We start from the raw sequence: 15,878 nt of genomic DNA on the forward strand, positions 1-15,878 counted from the left end.
ACTCACAAGGCCCCTGTGGGGATGTCCTTATCCAAACAGTCATCTGTCTCTGTAGTTTAGCAAGGAGTAGGGCGACCCTGCTCTGCAAAATCCTGAGTTTTAATTTAACTCTGAGAGTGTAGAGAATATGTATCAAAATTGACCCTTACTGATATATTTGGCTACATTTGTACACTCTCTAAGTTACATATTGATAAATTAACACTGAATAGTTTGCGGTGTAGACAACCACACTTCACAATTACACATTTGAGAAATGTTGGCTTAAACTGTAATCTGTTTCTCAGGGCATTTAAAAAAAATGGTAGGATACTTATATGTTTCTTGTAGATTTCAGTTAATATGTGATATTTCACTTGGGTCCAAGAAGGTTAGATGATTCGAATACAGATATAAATTTCTTGTCATATCACACGATTACCATATTAGGTAAACAAGAAAAGTACGCTCCTCAGAGCTCAGATCCCCACCAGGCCGGGTTGCCTACCTAGGGCTGTGTTGCGAATGTTATAGTGCCACCGTGAGGCCGATTTGAAACATTTGGGGTGCCAGATTCCTTGGACTACTGGGAGTGTGTGTGCAAAGTTTCCCACCAATCGGACAAGGCGTTCAGGATTTGTTGCAGTTTGTTTTAAACGGGCCGCTCCTGCAAACATTGAAAGCCAATTATATCTAGTGGGAATAGAATCTGAACCATCTGACAGATAGATCTTGATCACATGACTACAGACATAAGGTGTATCAATTTGAGCGAGGTTTGGACAAAGTCTGTAGAAGTAGTGGAAATGGGCGTGGCCTATACGGGGAATTTCTGACGGTTCAATAGTTATAGGCCAAAAGGTGAATCAGCATGTTGTAGCGCAACCATGTGGCCAATTTGAAGAAATTAGCCAGACATTTCTTCCTTGGTCTATAGTGAGAATGTGTGTGAAAAGTTTCACCGTAATCGCACCATGATTCCGGTCTGGCTCATCAGGACACTCTCCATGGTGCTGCTTTAGAACAACGTGAGGATGCAGGTGTTCACACAGAATTTCTTCAAGCGGCAGAGGCTTGCGTTGCTGAGCCTTTTTCACCACGTGTGTGGTGTGTGTGGCCGTTGAGGTCCTCAACGATGTGTGCGCTGAGGATCTTGAACTCACTGGCCCTCTTGTTTTGCCTCCTGCAGTCCATGATCAGCTCCTTGGTCTTGTTGACGACGACGCTGAGAGCAAGGTTGTTTTCCTGACACCATAATGTCAGTGATCTAACCTCGTCCCCGTAGGCAGTCCCTGTAGGCAGATGATGCAGTTAGAGCTGTCTTGATGAATTGAATACATAGGACCACAATAGAAACAAGCCTTCAGGGCTTATTGTGTTATCCTTTTATCATCATTGTATAATCGTACCACTGTACTTTTTGCTAATTGTTAAAGTATTCAATCAATCAATCAATGTGGCCGCGCAGTCGTGTGTATACAGGGAGTTGAGGAGATTTTGATTGATTAAATACTTTATTAACAGTTTGCCAATTGCACAGTGGTTCTCGGCACAGAGTACTCGGCATGCAGCCCTGAGGCGCTCCTATGTTGAGGGTCAGAGGGGCTGAAGTGATGTTGCCTAATCTCACCACTTGGTGCCGGGCGTATATACATTTTTCAAACCGATTACGCAAAGACCCGCCCCCGCCTGCCTCTGATTGGCCGAATGGCCCCTTCTGTGACGCATGCGGAACTGCTTCGCCCCCACCGTCAGGAGGACAGCACTGCCCGGCTTTCCTCCGTGGTGGAAAATAGTGCCCTGCGCTGTCACTGCCTGGGGGGGGGGGGGGGCTAATTTACGATCCTTTAGTCTGTTCTCACCAAGTGGGCCGAGTAGTCCGCCAAAAACTATGCCTAAACCTAACCCTAAGAAAATTATTTGCAACGCATTTTAGATGAGATAAATAAACAGTGGCGGAAACAGGATTCCATCCCATGGCACTGCTATTGGGAGTCTAATACTTAACAGTGCACGCCACAGAGACATCTGGTGCTTCAGGGGTTTGGGAGTTATTTAACAGGCAGTTCCGCGTGCGTCACAGAAGGGGGCGTTGCCACGTTGTTGACAAGGCAACAAGCTCTGGCCAATCAGAGTCGGGTGGGGCGGGTCTTTGCGTAACCGGTTTGCTAAATGGATATACGCACTTGGCGGGGGCTCATCAGGAAGTCTAGTGTGCAGTTGCCATGGACGGGTGCCTCTGAGCTTTTTGTTGAGCCTGGTAGGAACTATTGTGTTGAATGCTGAACTGTATCTAATCCCCCGTCATCTGTTCCCCTCATTGTCAGTAGATCTGTTTTGACGATATGCAAATTGCCAAAGGTCCAGTGAGGCAGGTGGCATGGAAAACATTTAGTTTCTCACCAATCTCTCAAAACATTATCATCTTTTTTTATGAGGCTTTTCAGGAAATGGAAAAAAATGGTTAAATGGTTATTATTTAGTCACAAGCTCTTGTTTATACTTTACATTTCTTTATAAAACCCACAGACAGATTTAACCACTTTAAACCTGGCATCCATATTTTGGGCATGTCTTTATAGGTGAAAAAGCTTCAAACAATAAAAGAAAATCTTTAAGCTCACAACGTGAGCATCGCAATACGATGTGAGTTTGCCGCTATTTCTGCCCCTTTTGCACAACACTGTCATACAACAAAGCATAACATAGGATTCTTTCATGAAAAAAAAAACGAAAAAGATAAAATATTGAGATACAAGGTTTCTGCCCGACAGTGATGATTTTATCTGCACAAAATTCTTTCTTGAAAACTCCCAATATGGAACTAAGAAAAATCACACAGAACACTGACCTGCTAAAACGTGTTTTCTATTTGTGCTAAAATGATACTAAAGGGGGAAGGATTTGGACAACTTTTATACTGTTTCTGCTTAGCCTACCTCCAGGGCTTTATTATATATGTGCATGCAAGTATTCAGTGCTCGCTAATCCACGTAGTTTCACCAGCTTAATCAGTCTTCACTTGTTTTATCCTTCAAGGTTGAACAGCACGGATCCAGTCAACTCTTCCATGTTAATGGCGAAAGGCCTGATAGGGAACTGCTGCTGAATGGAAAGTTTGGTCTGAACATGCGATGGTCTTAAAAGAACCTGGTTTCCATGCGCCCACCCCCACCCCCCTCCTCCCTATTTTGTCTGCAAAACGTGTGTAATATGCTGTTGATGTCATGTTTGTAGCCTTGCCCACGGGGCTACGTTGTCACCATGTAGCACTGTGTTATTTTTAAACCCAACATCAATGAAGGTTTCCATGACCCTCTTTTTTTTCATCCATTGAAACGTTGACTCTGACCTTTAATTTCAGAAGTTAGGCCATTCAATAAAGATTAACCGCATTTTGGGGGTTGTACGGTTCGGAAAACCAGCCTACTGTGCTGTATTGTACTGTATCCCCCTGAGCATTATAACAGATGTACAACTAGGACTGTATTAGTTTGTCATTAGTCACAGGACAAGCCTCACATTTTGCCAATACTCCTTTTTTTATCAAATTTTATTAGTGCCAAAGTTGGGTTCTGGTAAAGATCACTCACGGTAATGCTTCATAAAGTAGCTAGTCTCAGTTTTGCCAGTGGTCCTCGAGTTTTTTGTTTTTTGTGCATGCCACAGACCTGCCACAGACCTCATGATATCATAGGCTCATGGCTGCGTGAGCTGCATGTCATCCCTCCACTGAAATGGTCTTAAAAGTAAAAAGTAGCCGTTTTCAAGAGTAGGGCTGCAACTATTTTTATAGTTGTTTTTGTGATTATCTATCACTTTTTCGACTAATCCAGAGCCGTGTTTTCCTTTAATAATGTGTTAAATTCTTTATATATCAATGAATCAACCTCAAAATTAACCCATTAAAACCAGATATACAAGCCACGCTAAGAGCTTGTACATCTGCTATTTCAGAACATTTATGAAACGTGTGTGAGAACTACTGATTTAGAATGCATTTGTAGAATTGGTCTCAGATTTTAATGGGCTAATTAAAAATGGAATAGTCTGATTAAGCATTTGAGCCCTGTTTTATACTTTGTCTTACAAGAGTGTCAATCAAAAATATCAAAAATAGCTGATCTACAAGCTCACAACACACCGTGATGCATTGTGAACTTGTGGATTGGCTATTTTCACAATTTTTAAAACATTTTGAAAGGAAAAAAGGGAAATTAAAATGTTTCACACACAAAATTGACTTGATTTGATTTGATTATAGATGCGTATATATATATTTTTTTTTATCATTGATTGAATCTATTTGTTTGATTAACTGTTGCACCCTGACTCTACAGTATATAGAGCACTGCCTCACAGTGTTTGAACTCAAGCAGGCTTCTTCCAGTGTAGCCTGTGGTGTCTGCGCTAGCTGTGTCTGCGCTAGTGTAGATGTGAAAGCTTGGCTAAACGGTTAGTTCTACACCTCACTTTCCCTCTCTCCGGGTCACTAATTCCTTATATCTGTTCCCATGAGGCCAAGCACCCTCGGCTAAAGGTCATATTAGGCGTAAAAGATGTCACAATTAGAAGGGCATTTAAATCTGTTCTCGTTAAAAGATTAAAATGCACTGTTGGTCACATAAAGGAGAACATAAGAGACAAAGAGGAAATGCAATAATTGCATTAAAACCGTGTTCTCTTTTTTTAAATTCAGGGTTCTGGTATCAGAAAGGTATTGGGTTATGGCATTTAAGACAGACTGATAGCGAGTCACCCATGAAAGCACCTAATTAATATAGAGCTTCATTTTTCGCTGTCTCTCTCTTTCTCTCTCTTTTAGACCTCCGAACCTTTGTTTGGGGAGGGCTGGAATTTGAGACTTGCGTAACGTAATTTCTAGCATGTCTATCAGCCTGTTATTATATCAGGGGCACTTCTCCACAAATGTACAGGCCAGGGCAATTTGGAATGAATTGATTCACACTGAGACTGAATCCTATACTTGCTAATGATTTCCTTTTAGACCCTCCATTGTTGCCCCCCTTGGCTGAGAGTTCTACCATCCACTCTGAGTGTCTTCATTATTGCAGACAAATGTACACACATACCGTCCTTTTGTAGAATAGATAGCTTGGATTAGGGAGTGTTTAAAGCCTGCCAAGGAACTTTTATTGAACAAAAAATGTAACATGAATGGGTCTTTCTTCACTTTTTGAATTGGCCCATATGCATTGTTTTGTTGCCTTACGGTATATATCTTGAGCAGCAGAGTGGAATATGGGGTATGAGTGGAGCTTGGGCCGTTAATGCATTTACTGCTCACACCTAAAGGCCCATACATTGGTTTGGGGAAGTGGCTCGGACCGGAGTTATACAAATAGACAACAAGCTCTAAAGAGCGGAAGGTGAGTTGCAAAATGCTGCGTCACTGCATTATGACACTATGAATGATAGCTGTTGGTTGGCTACAAGTAAGTAAGAATGCTTTGCACCTGGATATCCAAAAGTGAAAGGAGCATTCTTGAAAGTGAATCCATTAAGACCGGGAACGCATCTGTGTCATTCTAGATTTGAGCTATAACCATTGTTATACTTTGGCTATTTTTGAAAAATCTTGAAAATTTGTGCAAATCTTTGAATACATATATTTTTGCAAACAACATTTTTAACTTAAATCTTTGCTTCTGGAGGTCCCTGGAACAAAATATTTTACAAATGTTAGCTTTAAAAACTACATTAAAATATTTGCACACATTTTCACAATTTTTCAAAAAATAGCAGATCTACAAGCTCATAGCGCTTGTATATCTGCTGTTTTTGAATAGCCAAAGACATCTAAAATGACACGGTGCGTTCCCGGATTGAATGGGTTAACTCAAGCTGGCCCTCTGCAAACTGTCACTCAGGAAATGGCTTTTTTCCCCCACAATTGTGACCTAATGGAATTATAGCGCAAGGGATCCCTTTTTATCTGCTTTAGTTCAAAAGTTGCTCTGCAGAGTTCATCCGCTCACTCTTTTTAACTTCAAATACTGAGACCAGCTAAAGCAGACCCTGGGAGTCCCCGGACCCCACTTTGAGAACCACTGAGCTAAAGGAAATAACTCGATTCTATACTGCCTTATCCACTTGTTGGAAGTCAGTATCTTTACTCGCTTCCTGAAATCGATCTTGCATTTCACAGCTGAAAAGTACCGGTATTTGTTCTACAGCCATATTATACTATACTTCCACTGCTGTTACTAGTTAGAACAAAAACACACGACTGGTTACATGTTTTCTACAAGCATCCAGCAGTGGAGTTCGAACATAATTAGATTTCATACTCATTGCTCACACTTGAAGGTGGACAAAAAAAATCACGATTGTAATTTTGAGACAAGTGCATTTTTGCGCATTGTCCAATTCAAACTCGATAACATTGCCGTAATCTTGTCCACTCATCAACTTCACTCTCTTTAAGTGTGTTGGTTAATGTTATCTTTTCCTATGATTGAGTTTTCGCCTCTTTTTCGGCTTTACCTGACACTTTATTGGTTATCCGGTTTGTAAAGATTATCGGTCTTAACATGGAGGCACTTAGGTGCATTAGCAGTTTTCATCTTTACAAGAAGCATTACAAAAAAGAGATTAATAGTTATACTAGCCAAAAGGTATTTACTGTACCGGTATTCAGAAAGGCAGGGCTCATCCATTATATTAATATTGGTTGATCTTTATGCTGCCAAACCAAATGTGCAAGTGTTGTACTAACATGCAGCCCGCCCCCTAAAAGCCCAATTGTGTGCTACCCTACACTATAACAGGGATGATCTATAAGTCAATAACAAGACAAGACTGAAATCTGTGCAATGTGGTTATAATTGATTGAGATGTCTGGGTGGAAGTTTCGCAAAGCAGCTATGTCATCTGCTAAGAAGTGCACTTTTCCTCTCCCAGAAGATCTCCCACTACAATTTTAACCAAATGGACATTTGCCTTATTAGTTTGCAGCTGAGCTAGCTGTGGTCTTTATTAAGATGTCATAGTTACGCCCATTAACATTGACACAATTTTTTTTGTCAATAGTATGGTATTGACAATTTAGGAAAATGTAAACAAGGATCACTAGTTCAGCAGATTCATCCACTATTAGGTAATTTGCTTCTCATAGGGGCCTGCATCATTCTCCTATTAACTGGAATGAATATTGTTATATTAGATTTTTTTCGCCTGCTTGTCATCTGCTTATTGCTGCCATAACCGCAGCTAGTCAGGACATTTTGCTACTCTGAAAGGCAAAAGCTTATTCTGTGAGCAGAATGATGTTGTCTTGTTACCAAAGGGATTGTGTGTGTGTGTGTGTGTGTGTGTGTGTGTGTGTGTGTGTGTGTGTGTGTGTGTGTGTGTGTGTGTGTGTGTTTTTACAGTATCCGTTGGCCCACAACATCAGTTGGGGGTTCACCATGCAAATGGTTTAATCTGCTTGTCACAATGAAGGTTCCGGGTGACTGCCTTTAATAAGCCCTCAGCATATAGAGATCCAGGAAATTCCTCTCCCCCCTTGCGTAACCCGTATGTACAGCAAAGGTCATGGTAATGTCACAGTGACACAGGAGATTTGTGTCCCTAAATAATTTGTGGAGGCCTGTCTTTGGGGAGAAAGAGTAGCTTTTGATAAAATTAATCATCTTCACCTTTTTCTTTTTGCAATGGTGTATGAATGAATTGTGCTGCAGTGTAGTGTTCGGTGACGGTCCTAGATCTGTGAAAACTGTATGACATTTTGATTATGTGCTCCTAACTGTACATACATTTGTGTGAAATGGGTCAATAATCTTGTTTTTTTCCTTGATGTAGCCTACTTGTCAATTTTGAAACATTGCATGCGAGATTGATTTACCAATCTCCCCTGATATAGTGGTGCTTTTGTCACAGAAAAATAATCTAAGTCTTTAGACTGCTAAACCTGCCCCGTGGATGAGTTTTGAAATGCAATTCTTTTGAATTGAAACAGGTTCATAGTATATGCAATGCATTACCCAAAACGAATTACCAGTGGCAGTGTGCTCAATCACTTTGTATCTTTCAACACTAAAAGAAAAGCGGAGTAATCAAAACCTTTCAACCTATTAGAGGGATGACTTTTACAATTGAATCACGGGGACCACAGGTGCGATAATAAGTCATCTAAACGCTTCCATCTTCTGTGTTCCCCTTTCTCTGTGTTCTTTCATGTTTATCTATTTTAGGAGGCGCCGTGAAGTGGCGCCCACTTCAAATTTATGTTTTAATGCCATTTGTGGATGATTTTTTTCCCTCCTTCCAATTCTAGGAAATGCATACCGGGGTGGAAAATTAAGGTGCATCTCGAAGGAAAACATAATAGAATCGATGAACGCTGTGCACTTAAAACTACTGATGTTCTGATGCCATTTAACGTTCTAGTGCATTAACGTTTCAAGTCATTACAACCTTCAGGGCGGGTGATTTGATCACGGCACGTTTTTAACTGGAAGAATTACAGAAGTTTTAGCCTAGGATTCAGAAGTTATTAGATACAAATGATCACCTCTGCATTAAGTATAGATTTTCTTCCCCTGCGCACTTAAGAGTGGAAGTTTGTCTTTAAGAGGGTAATAGCAAATTAAGCTCCATACTCCATTTGTCCGGCACTCTTGATGGGCTAATTTTATAACTGCTGATTTGTTCATTCCCCAGATTTAGCTGGAAAGTGGTCAGGTGGTCTTTCACCTCCTCACGGCTGGGGGAGTTGAAGCAATTGTCAAATGGAATCCATTTAGGCTCTTCATCCAGATTTTTAACGAATATATTTCTTGTAGAATGCCTGGACTGTTATTTTGCACTGGACTGCTGTTCTTGCATACACTGTCTAGTAGTGTCTACTGCTTGTCACATTATCTCATTGCGAGGATTAACCATTTTTTTGGTGTGTGTGTGTGTGTGCATGTGTGTGTATTTCCAGATTGTCACGGCTGTGAAATTCCTTCAGAACCCAAAAGTACGTCAGAGTCCACTGGCCACCAGAAAAGCCTTCTTGAAGAAAAAAGGTGAGGGTTAAAGTGAAGAAGATATGCCCTCAAATTGTATTACTGTTGGTCTTTGCTGGGCGGGGCGTATACTGCAGTCTACAAATATAAAATGTCTATTACAATAGTCTAGCATATACACATGGTTAATGCTGCAACAGCATTGCTGCAACAGCATTAACAAAATCTATATTAAAACAATTAAATGCAAATCTCTTACATTGATTGGACAGAGATGCACACCCAATGTCCTTTTTTGGGAGGCTTGATCTGTAGAGGTCAAAGGTTGTGGCCATAGCTTTTTGCCCTGGGGGCTCAGATATGGGTCGATTTAGCTGCAGAGTGCATGATTCAAGGCCCTCTGAATAAATGACCCACCAGTCGGGATGCTCCTTTGGGTTCAGGAAAATTAATATTGACAAAACCCCTCTGCATTTTCAATGGAATTATCAATATTACCTTCCAGCATTTTAAGCCTTTTACTTAATTTAACTGTTGTCGTAAATTTGAGGCATGACACGGGAAGGTTAGGATGTTAGATGTAGGGAGGATGGGTACATTTGCTGGCTCATCAGTTTCTTTGCACGAGATTGAGATTATTTCTACATACTAGAGAATCGTTTGATAAAATAAGGCTACAAGACGGCACCATCACTCTCAGGGCTCATTTATGTCAAGGCAAAATATAATCAAATTGTTTGGTGCTCCAAAAGAAGAGGAGACTTGTGCTGAAGGTGCTTTGCCTTTTTTCCTTTCTCAAATAGGTCTTTGATTAAAGAATGGTAGCTTTACCTCAGATAAACTACCCTTAGCGGCGAGTGCTTCTCTTTCAATTCTTCACAAAACAGTTCAGTACTTGGGGGACTAATTCATCGGCAGAGCTTAGGGACTTTGCCTCTATCATTAGAGCAGCCCAGCAGTGAAAAGTGAGCCTAAAAGCTCCATGACTGGGGAAGGTAACCTGAAACCAAATCCATGGTTGCCGGCTGCTGCTACACACGTCTCATCTGGCCCTAATGACTCTTGATATCTTTTGAAATTTCCCTGTCTTTGCGTCTCGTTATTGACAAGTAAGGCATGTTCATAATCCACCATTGGTTATCTCAAATTCGATAAAGGGCTCATCAATACCGAATGACGTCATCCACTACTCTGTCACATTTCCTCATTCTTACTTTCAGCTTTGTTCTGAACTCCGCCAAGCTCCAGAAATGGTTCCTTCTTACTGCACTTTAAGTATATGAAATATGTATGATGCTTTAATGGCAGATTTATTTTGGAAAGTAATTTCCACTCTGGATCTTAACGGAAAGTCTTTATTTGCATAAGGGCATTGATCCAAGCGAGAGAGGGTAAAGATGGGAAAAAATAGAGTAACAAAACACTAAGCACAACCTGCTGTTTGCCAAATTGCCTGGACGAGGTATTCATTGGGTGATTAATGAGTCGTATGGTAAACTTGTGCAACAATCTACCCATGATAATATGATGTCAGCCCTAATTCAAATGGGGAAACAAACTAAGGGAGGCGTGCACACCAATGTTATGGAGGTGCTGAAAACAGTGAGTAAAATAAGTAAAATGAAGTCACACAAATCGTAGACCTGATGCAAAAATATTTGAGCACTGGTTCTCAACGTCAGGTCCGGGGAACACTAGGATGTCCAAACGGACCCTTACAGGTCTGTAACTCTGAGAGTGTACAAAGAGAACCATTTGATTCCATGTGTTCAGTCTCAGAGTTAAATTAACACAGAGAATTGTAGAGTGTAGATTGGGGTCCCAAAGGGAAAACATGGTCCCATTTCTACACTCTCATCATTACATTGAGAAACAGTGATCCAGAGAGCAAACCAACACTTGGACTGTCAAGACTTCCTCAGGGTTTGGAGACTGAACCACCTCAGACTGATTTGAACAAAGTCTTTTCCTTTTTATTCCATTGCCCCAGACTGATTTTGAGCTTACAGGGATATTTGTAAAATGTAATGTGCATGTTACAGATTGCCTCATGTCAGCAGCAGGCCAGTTTGACTTAGCCTCACATCGAGCAATGCAGTTATTATGTCACAATGCTGTGTGATTTTGTCAGTGCCTTGTGCAAGTTGAAGGTTAAGAAGGAAACAAATCCTTAAAAAGAAAGGGCTCACAAACCATTCATATCAAGTCAATTTGAGTGAAAAAAAATATTATTATGAATGTATTTATTTTTACATTACTTTGGTGTTGAGTTAAAGCACAGTTAAACTTTACATGTGTGGGTTATGCACTGTAGTCTAGTTACCTTGCGAACAAAGTGGATTCTGGTAATGTATAGAATTACAAAATCCGACTCAGCATTTGTATTTAGAGGATGTTTTGTTATTCCACTTGTAAGAAATGACAATAATACCCTATCAGTCATTGTAAACAGACTAGGGTTTTGTAATTTTACACATTGGCAGAATACGCTTTGTTAGCGTTGTGTGCCAAAAGTGTGACTTTTCGGCCCGTTTCACAGTGCAAGGTAAGTAAATGGGGAGAATATATTGGATCATCAATTTCTAATCTACGGAGCAACTATTGAAGATATCTGGCCAATATTTGGAGTTAGATCATGGCAAGGTAACTACACAACCCAAACCTCTACCAAAGTTTAATTGTGCTTTAAATTAACCACATTCCTGTGCTGTTATTACTGATCCCCCCATGATTTCTGCTGTGGGTAAAATTACTAGAGTAGGAAGAACCCAGCTGGTCACCCCGCTATAAGTAAAGAACATGATGACAGTTGGTTCATCGTCCGTCTCATTTCATCCTTTGAGCCAAAGTCAGACATAACGGTGGACATGGTGACGGACCAAGAGTCATGGCCCACTTATTTCTTCATATGTACCCAGCGTACCGTACTGTCCTCTCAACCTTTTGACCCCGAAACTCAATCATCCTCATACTCCTTTCCTGCCACCACAGCAAATATGTCAGTCTTAATTTCTAATGCAGAGTAATGTCATATTTATGTAAATACTTCTGGATTTTACTCTATATTAACAGCCAGAAATGTCAAAGCACACATAAAATGAAACAATACCATCTCCCGGTAGAGTGGAATTTAAATTGGATTCCTCTTGCTGGCAGTACTTACGCTGGCTAGCTGATGAAGGGGAAAATAGGCCGCACTTTGATTGCATGTTGCAGAATCTTTACACAATAATCTCACCAGTGCATATTATTTCCCTGCATATTTGTGCCCTAATCTGCACTGAAGGATGTCTCTCTGGTTGCATCTCCTGTTTTTTCTGAAGAGATCCTAATAGTCTGGTTTATTTCAATATTCATTGAAAAATGTAATTTTCTATTTTCTTCCCAGCTGTCAATTTCATGATATGAATTGGCAATTATGGACTCCAATATTTATAGCTTCTCTTCTTCCTCCAGTCCTTGTTGAATAAACTGCCAAAATATTGAAACTTTGTCACATAGAACTTAATATAAATCAAGACTTATACGCAAAGATTGACTTCCTCCTCCTCCTTCTACTGTTGACAGTGTTGCTATTGAGTGGGAAATGAGTTGCATTTAAAGTGTCTTACCAAAGAGTGCCATCTTAAAGCAATTTTGGGCTTTGCCAAGATCAAGTAAATTTGAGTGTGTTGGAGTGAAATGTAATGTGTTTCTGCCTCATCTTGTGAATTGTGCCATCCATGTCCTCTACAATTAACAGATGTGACATTCAACAAGCTTAGGGACTCATTTTGGCACTGCTATTCGAATCTCAACAATTAGCAATCCCACATACAGTATAATTACAAAAGCGGGGGAAAAAGTAATTCTCAGGACATTGTCAACAACATTTTCCATCCTTCAACATGTCATGTCGTCCTGGCCAAAAGCTGACAACCAGATAACCTAGCACAGTACAGTTCATCAAAAACGGATTCTTTTTAAGTGTGATAGTAGACGCCGCATTCTGTCAGTAAGACTTAAATGATAGTTTGACTTGTTCCTTTTATTTCTCCCATCAGAATGTCCTAGTTGTTCTTGACTTAAAATAATGCTAATATCTTTAACCCTGAGTGGAGGGCCAGTGATCAAGGGTCATGGGGAGCACAGGTGGGGCTGATGGCCTATTACCATACCTGGGTATGAAGGTAAGGGGAAGGATAAGGTTCATCATCCCCAATATTAATAGGATGTTGTTTGCAAGTGGGGTTATGTGACTCACCTCTCGGACAAAAATGACAATGACCAAGGCCTGCATAGAAGGTAAAGGGATTGATGTGGTTATAAATTACTCTACGGCGCCACCTAGCCCAGGCCTTGCCTACTTTGTCATCAGTACAAGGCGATAAAGCAGGGAAATGAGAGTAGAGTCGCCTTTTTTAATACATAAATGAATACGCTATGAGAGTGGTCATTATTTAGGGCATGCCATTCTCAAGCAGCTGTAGTACCACGCCAAATGACATGTAGAATCTCCTGTGCCAGTGCACGGCATTAGAAGAAGGTTTGAAGTTGCTTTCCAGCTCTCAATAACCCACTGACCTCCATCTATTTATGACCCCTGACATGTATTTTTCTTTTTTTTTTAAATGTGATATTCAAAATGTAAGTAATTTCCACTCAAGGGCAACTTCATAATTCAGGCCTTGGAGGACAGTGAAAAAGGCATTCACCTTTTACCACCCAAAATATTTTAGTAAGCAATTTTTATAATTGGCTCTGCGGCCTGGGTCTTGACCCATAAAGTTCAGAAGTGCCAGAATTGGAGAAATGGATTTTCTGTAGGGGCCTCGCTGCCTCTTTGCCCTTAAAAAGTGCCCAGAGAATAAGGGGCTCTGAAAATAGAGCCGTAAATAACGTGACGAGCAATGGGTTTTCCTTTAAATAAATACCGATCAGGTTTATGTTGAAAGACAATAGAAAACGTAGCCCAGATATGCAGTTTACAGTATTTATAGCTGTAATATCGAGGTGCCAGCACCGTAATTTCATGCCCCAATGAGAATGGCAAGGTCAAAGCAAATGCTTTTGCTGAGCATCTGCTAATACGGTGACTCATAAACAGGCGCGGCGTGTATCAGGTGCACCAAATAATACAGTATAATGAAATACAGAATAGCTTTCCATTATTGTTCTTTTTTACGGTGTCATCATTAGATGTAATTTATGTCTTAAAAAAATTCATCTCCCTGCAGGTCGATCCGAAATGGGGGTCCAGGGGGTCATTCCACAGGTTCTGGAACCCGTAATAAATTTCACAATTCCTTTCTGCGTTCTTTGCCTTTTATATGTAAAACCTGAGTTTCACCTTGTTCTCTGTTTCTTTTATAAATGGATCTAAGAGGGCTTTCATTTGTTGTTGTCTTCCCCGCGACAATAAACAGATCAGAGCCCGCAACCTAGTCAAGTGAGCTGTAATTCGACAAGAAAACAGGTTTATGAATTTACATGTATTTTATTTTGATGCCGGGCGGGCAGTAGGGGAGGGGGGGAGGGGGGGGGGGCAAGCTTCTTTTATTCTCCTGTGCAAACAGCAACATTAAAGAAATGAATAGCCATTAAGATGTACATACATTAATGTTAATGCTAGCCCTAGAAGTTGTTTACATAAAAAAAACATTTCAAGGTGAAATGGGAAAAAAGGGGGTCTCTACTTTATTTAGTTATTTATTTATTTGCCATTTGGTGGAATAGAGATCTTGCATGTCTCACTCAATAGTCTGCCACCGTATAGTCTGCTGTGGTCAGATGAATCGGGAGTCCGGGGACACATTATTGCTTATTGAACAGTGCAGCCCGACTGCACGAGCTCAGCACATGGCGCTAGCCACTTCCTGGCACTCAGGACCTGCCGTAGACGACAGGCTGGCCAATATTTGCCTTCAATTATTCAACCATTTTCATGGCCATTTGGAGTCCTTGAAGCATTTAAATAGGTGACGAGCCGGACGTCCCCTCTGGCATCAGCCCTTGTGGGAGATTGTCAAAAGATCTCTGCATGCTTTTGGACTGGATAGGCCAGAGTGGATTTGAATGAAGGTTATGCCAACTGTTTAAGCTTGACTTATATTTCTCGACTATGTTCCTATTAACCCTCGGTAGTGAGACTTTTCACATAGCACTCTCAAATAATTTGGCAGGATTGTTTTCATGTTCTTAAATCTCATTCAACTTGGCATGGGATGGGATTTCATGCTGCAGGTTTCAATAATGCGTGTTATTAACAATCCACGTGGGTGTAAGGCTCTACGTGGGTGTTATGAAAATCACCCAACAGGCAATTGACGATCTCTCAGGGTATGGGGACAGGTAGTACCAAGAACAACTAACTGGCAAACAGGCATCTGTGACAAACATCTCAAACAAAATCTTCCCAGCGGCTCTCTCTCTCAGCGTAGGCAGCGTATATTGAGCATGTAAAGGATTCTCCGAAGCCCATGGGAGCAGAACAAGTAAAAGGGCCTCTCAGCAAAGGGGTGTTTTCTGTCAGGCGGAAGCACTGGGAAACCCAGGAAACACTGTCAAGGAAATGGGCCGGGAAATTATGTTAAAATGGTCATGAGAGAGTCTCTTAAGCTGCAGAGGGCCTTATAGCCTTGTAGTACAGTATAGACCAGGCTGATGTTTCATCATAATATATACTGTACGTATCAATAAGTGAGACCTTGACAGCAGTCAGTTGATTTCAAATTAAGGGTCCCCTGTGCATTTATAAAGGAATTCATGTAGAGTGACTAAATAATTCTTGACAGCTTCCTCCTTTCTTTTTTTATGCTTCAAATAAATAAGGGTGTAATTGTAATTATTCTTATTTTGTTTAGATTATGATCCTCATTAAAGGATGAGACCTCTAGCAATGGCTGCATATGGTGCCTGAAATAAAATACTATCTTCCCACAAAAC

The 15,878-nt window shown here is 40.7% G+C and overlaps 1 protein-coding gene across 1 annotated transcript in view; it reads left to right on the top strand.

Moving 5' to 3' along the window:
* The window catches only part of pex14 (peroxisomal biogenesis factor 14), a 59,726-nt gene that overhangs the window by 18,431 nt on the left and 25,417 nt on the right, over positions 1–15,878 (top strand). The window contains exon 3 of the mRNA XM_084069097.1: positions 8,930–9,014. Within this exon, the coding sequence (XP_083925223.1) occupies positions 8,930–9,014 (85 nt within the window). The remainder of the gene's footprint in view (positions 1–8,929; positions 9,015–15,878) is intronic.

The sequence above is a fragment of the Gymnoscopelus microlampas genome, assembly GCF_963454915.1.
Source record: "Gymnoscopelus microlampas genome assembly, chromosome: 10".
Classification (NCBI taxonomy): Eukaryota; Metazoa; Chordata; class Actinopteri; order Myctophiformes; family Myctophidae; genus Gymnoscopelus; species Gymnoscopelus microlampas.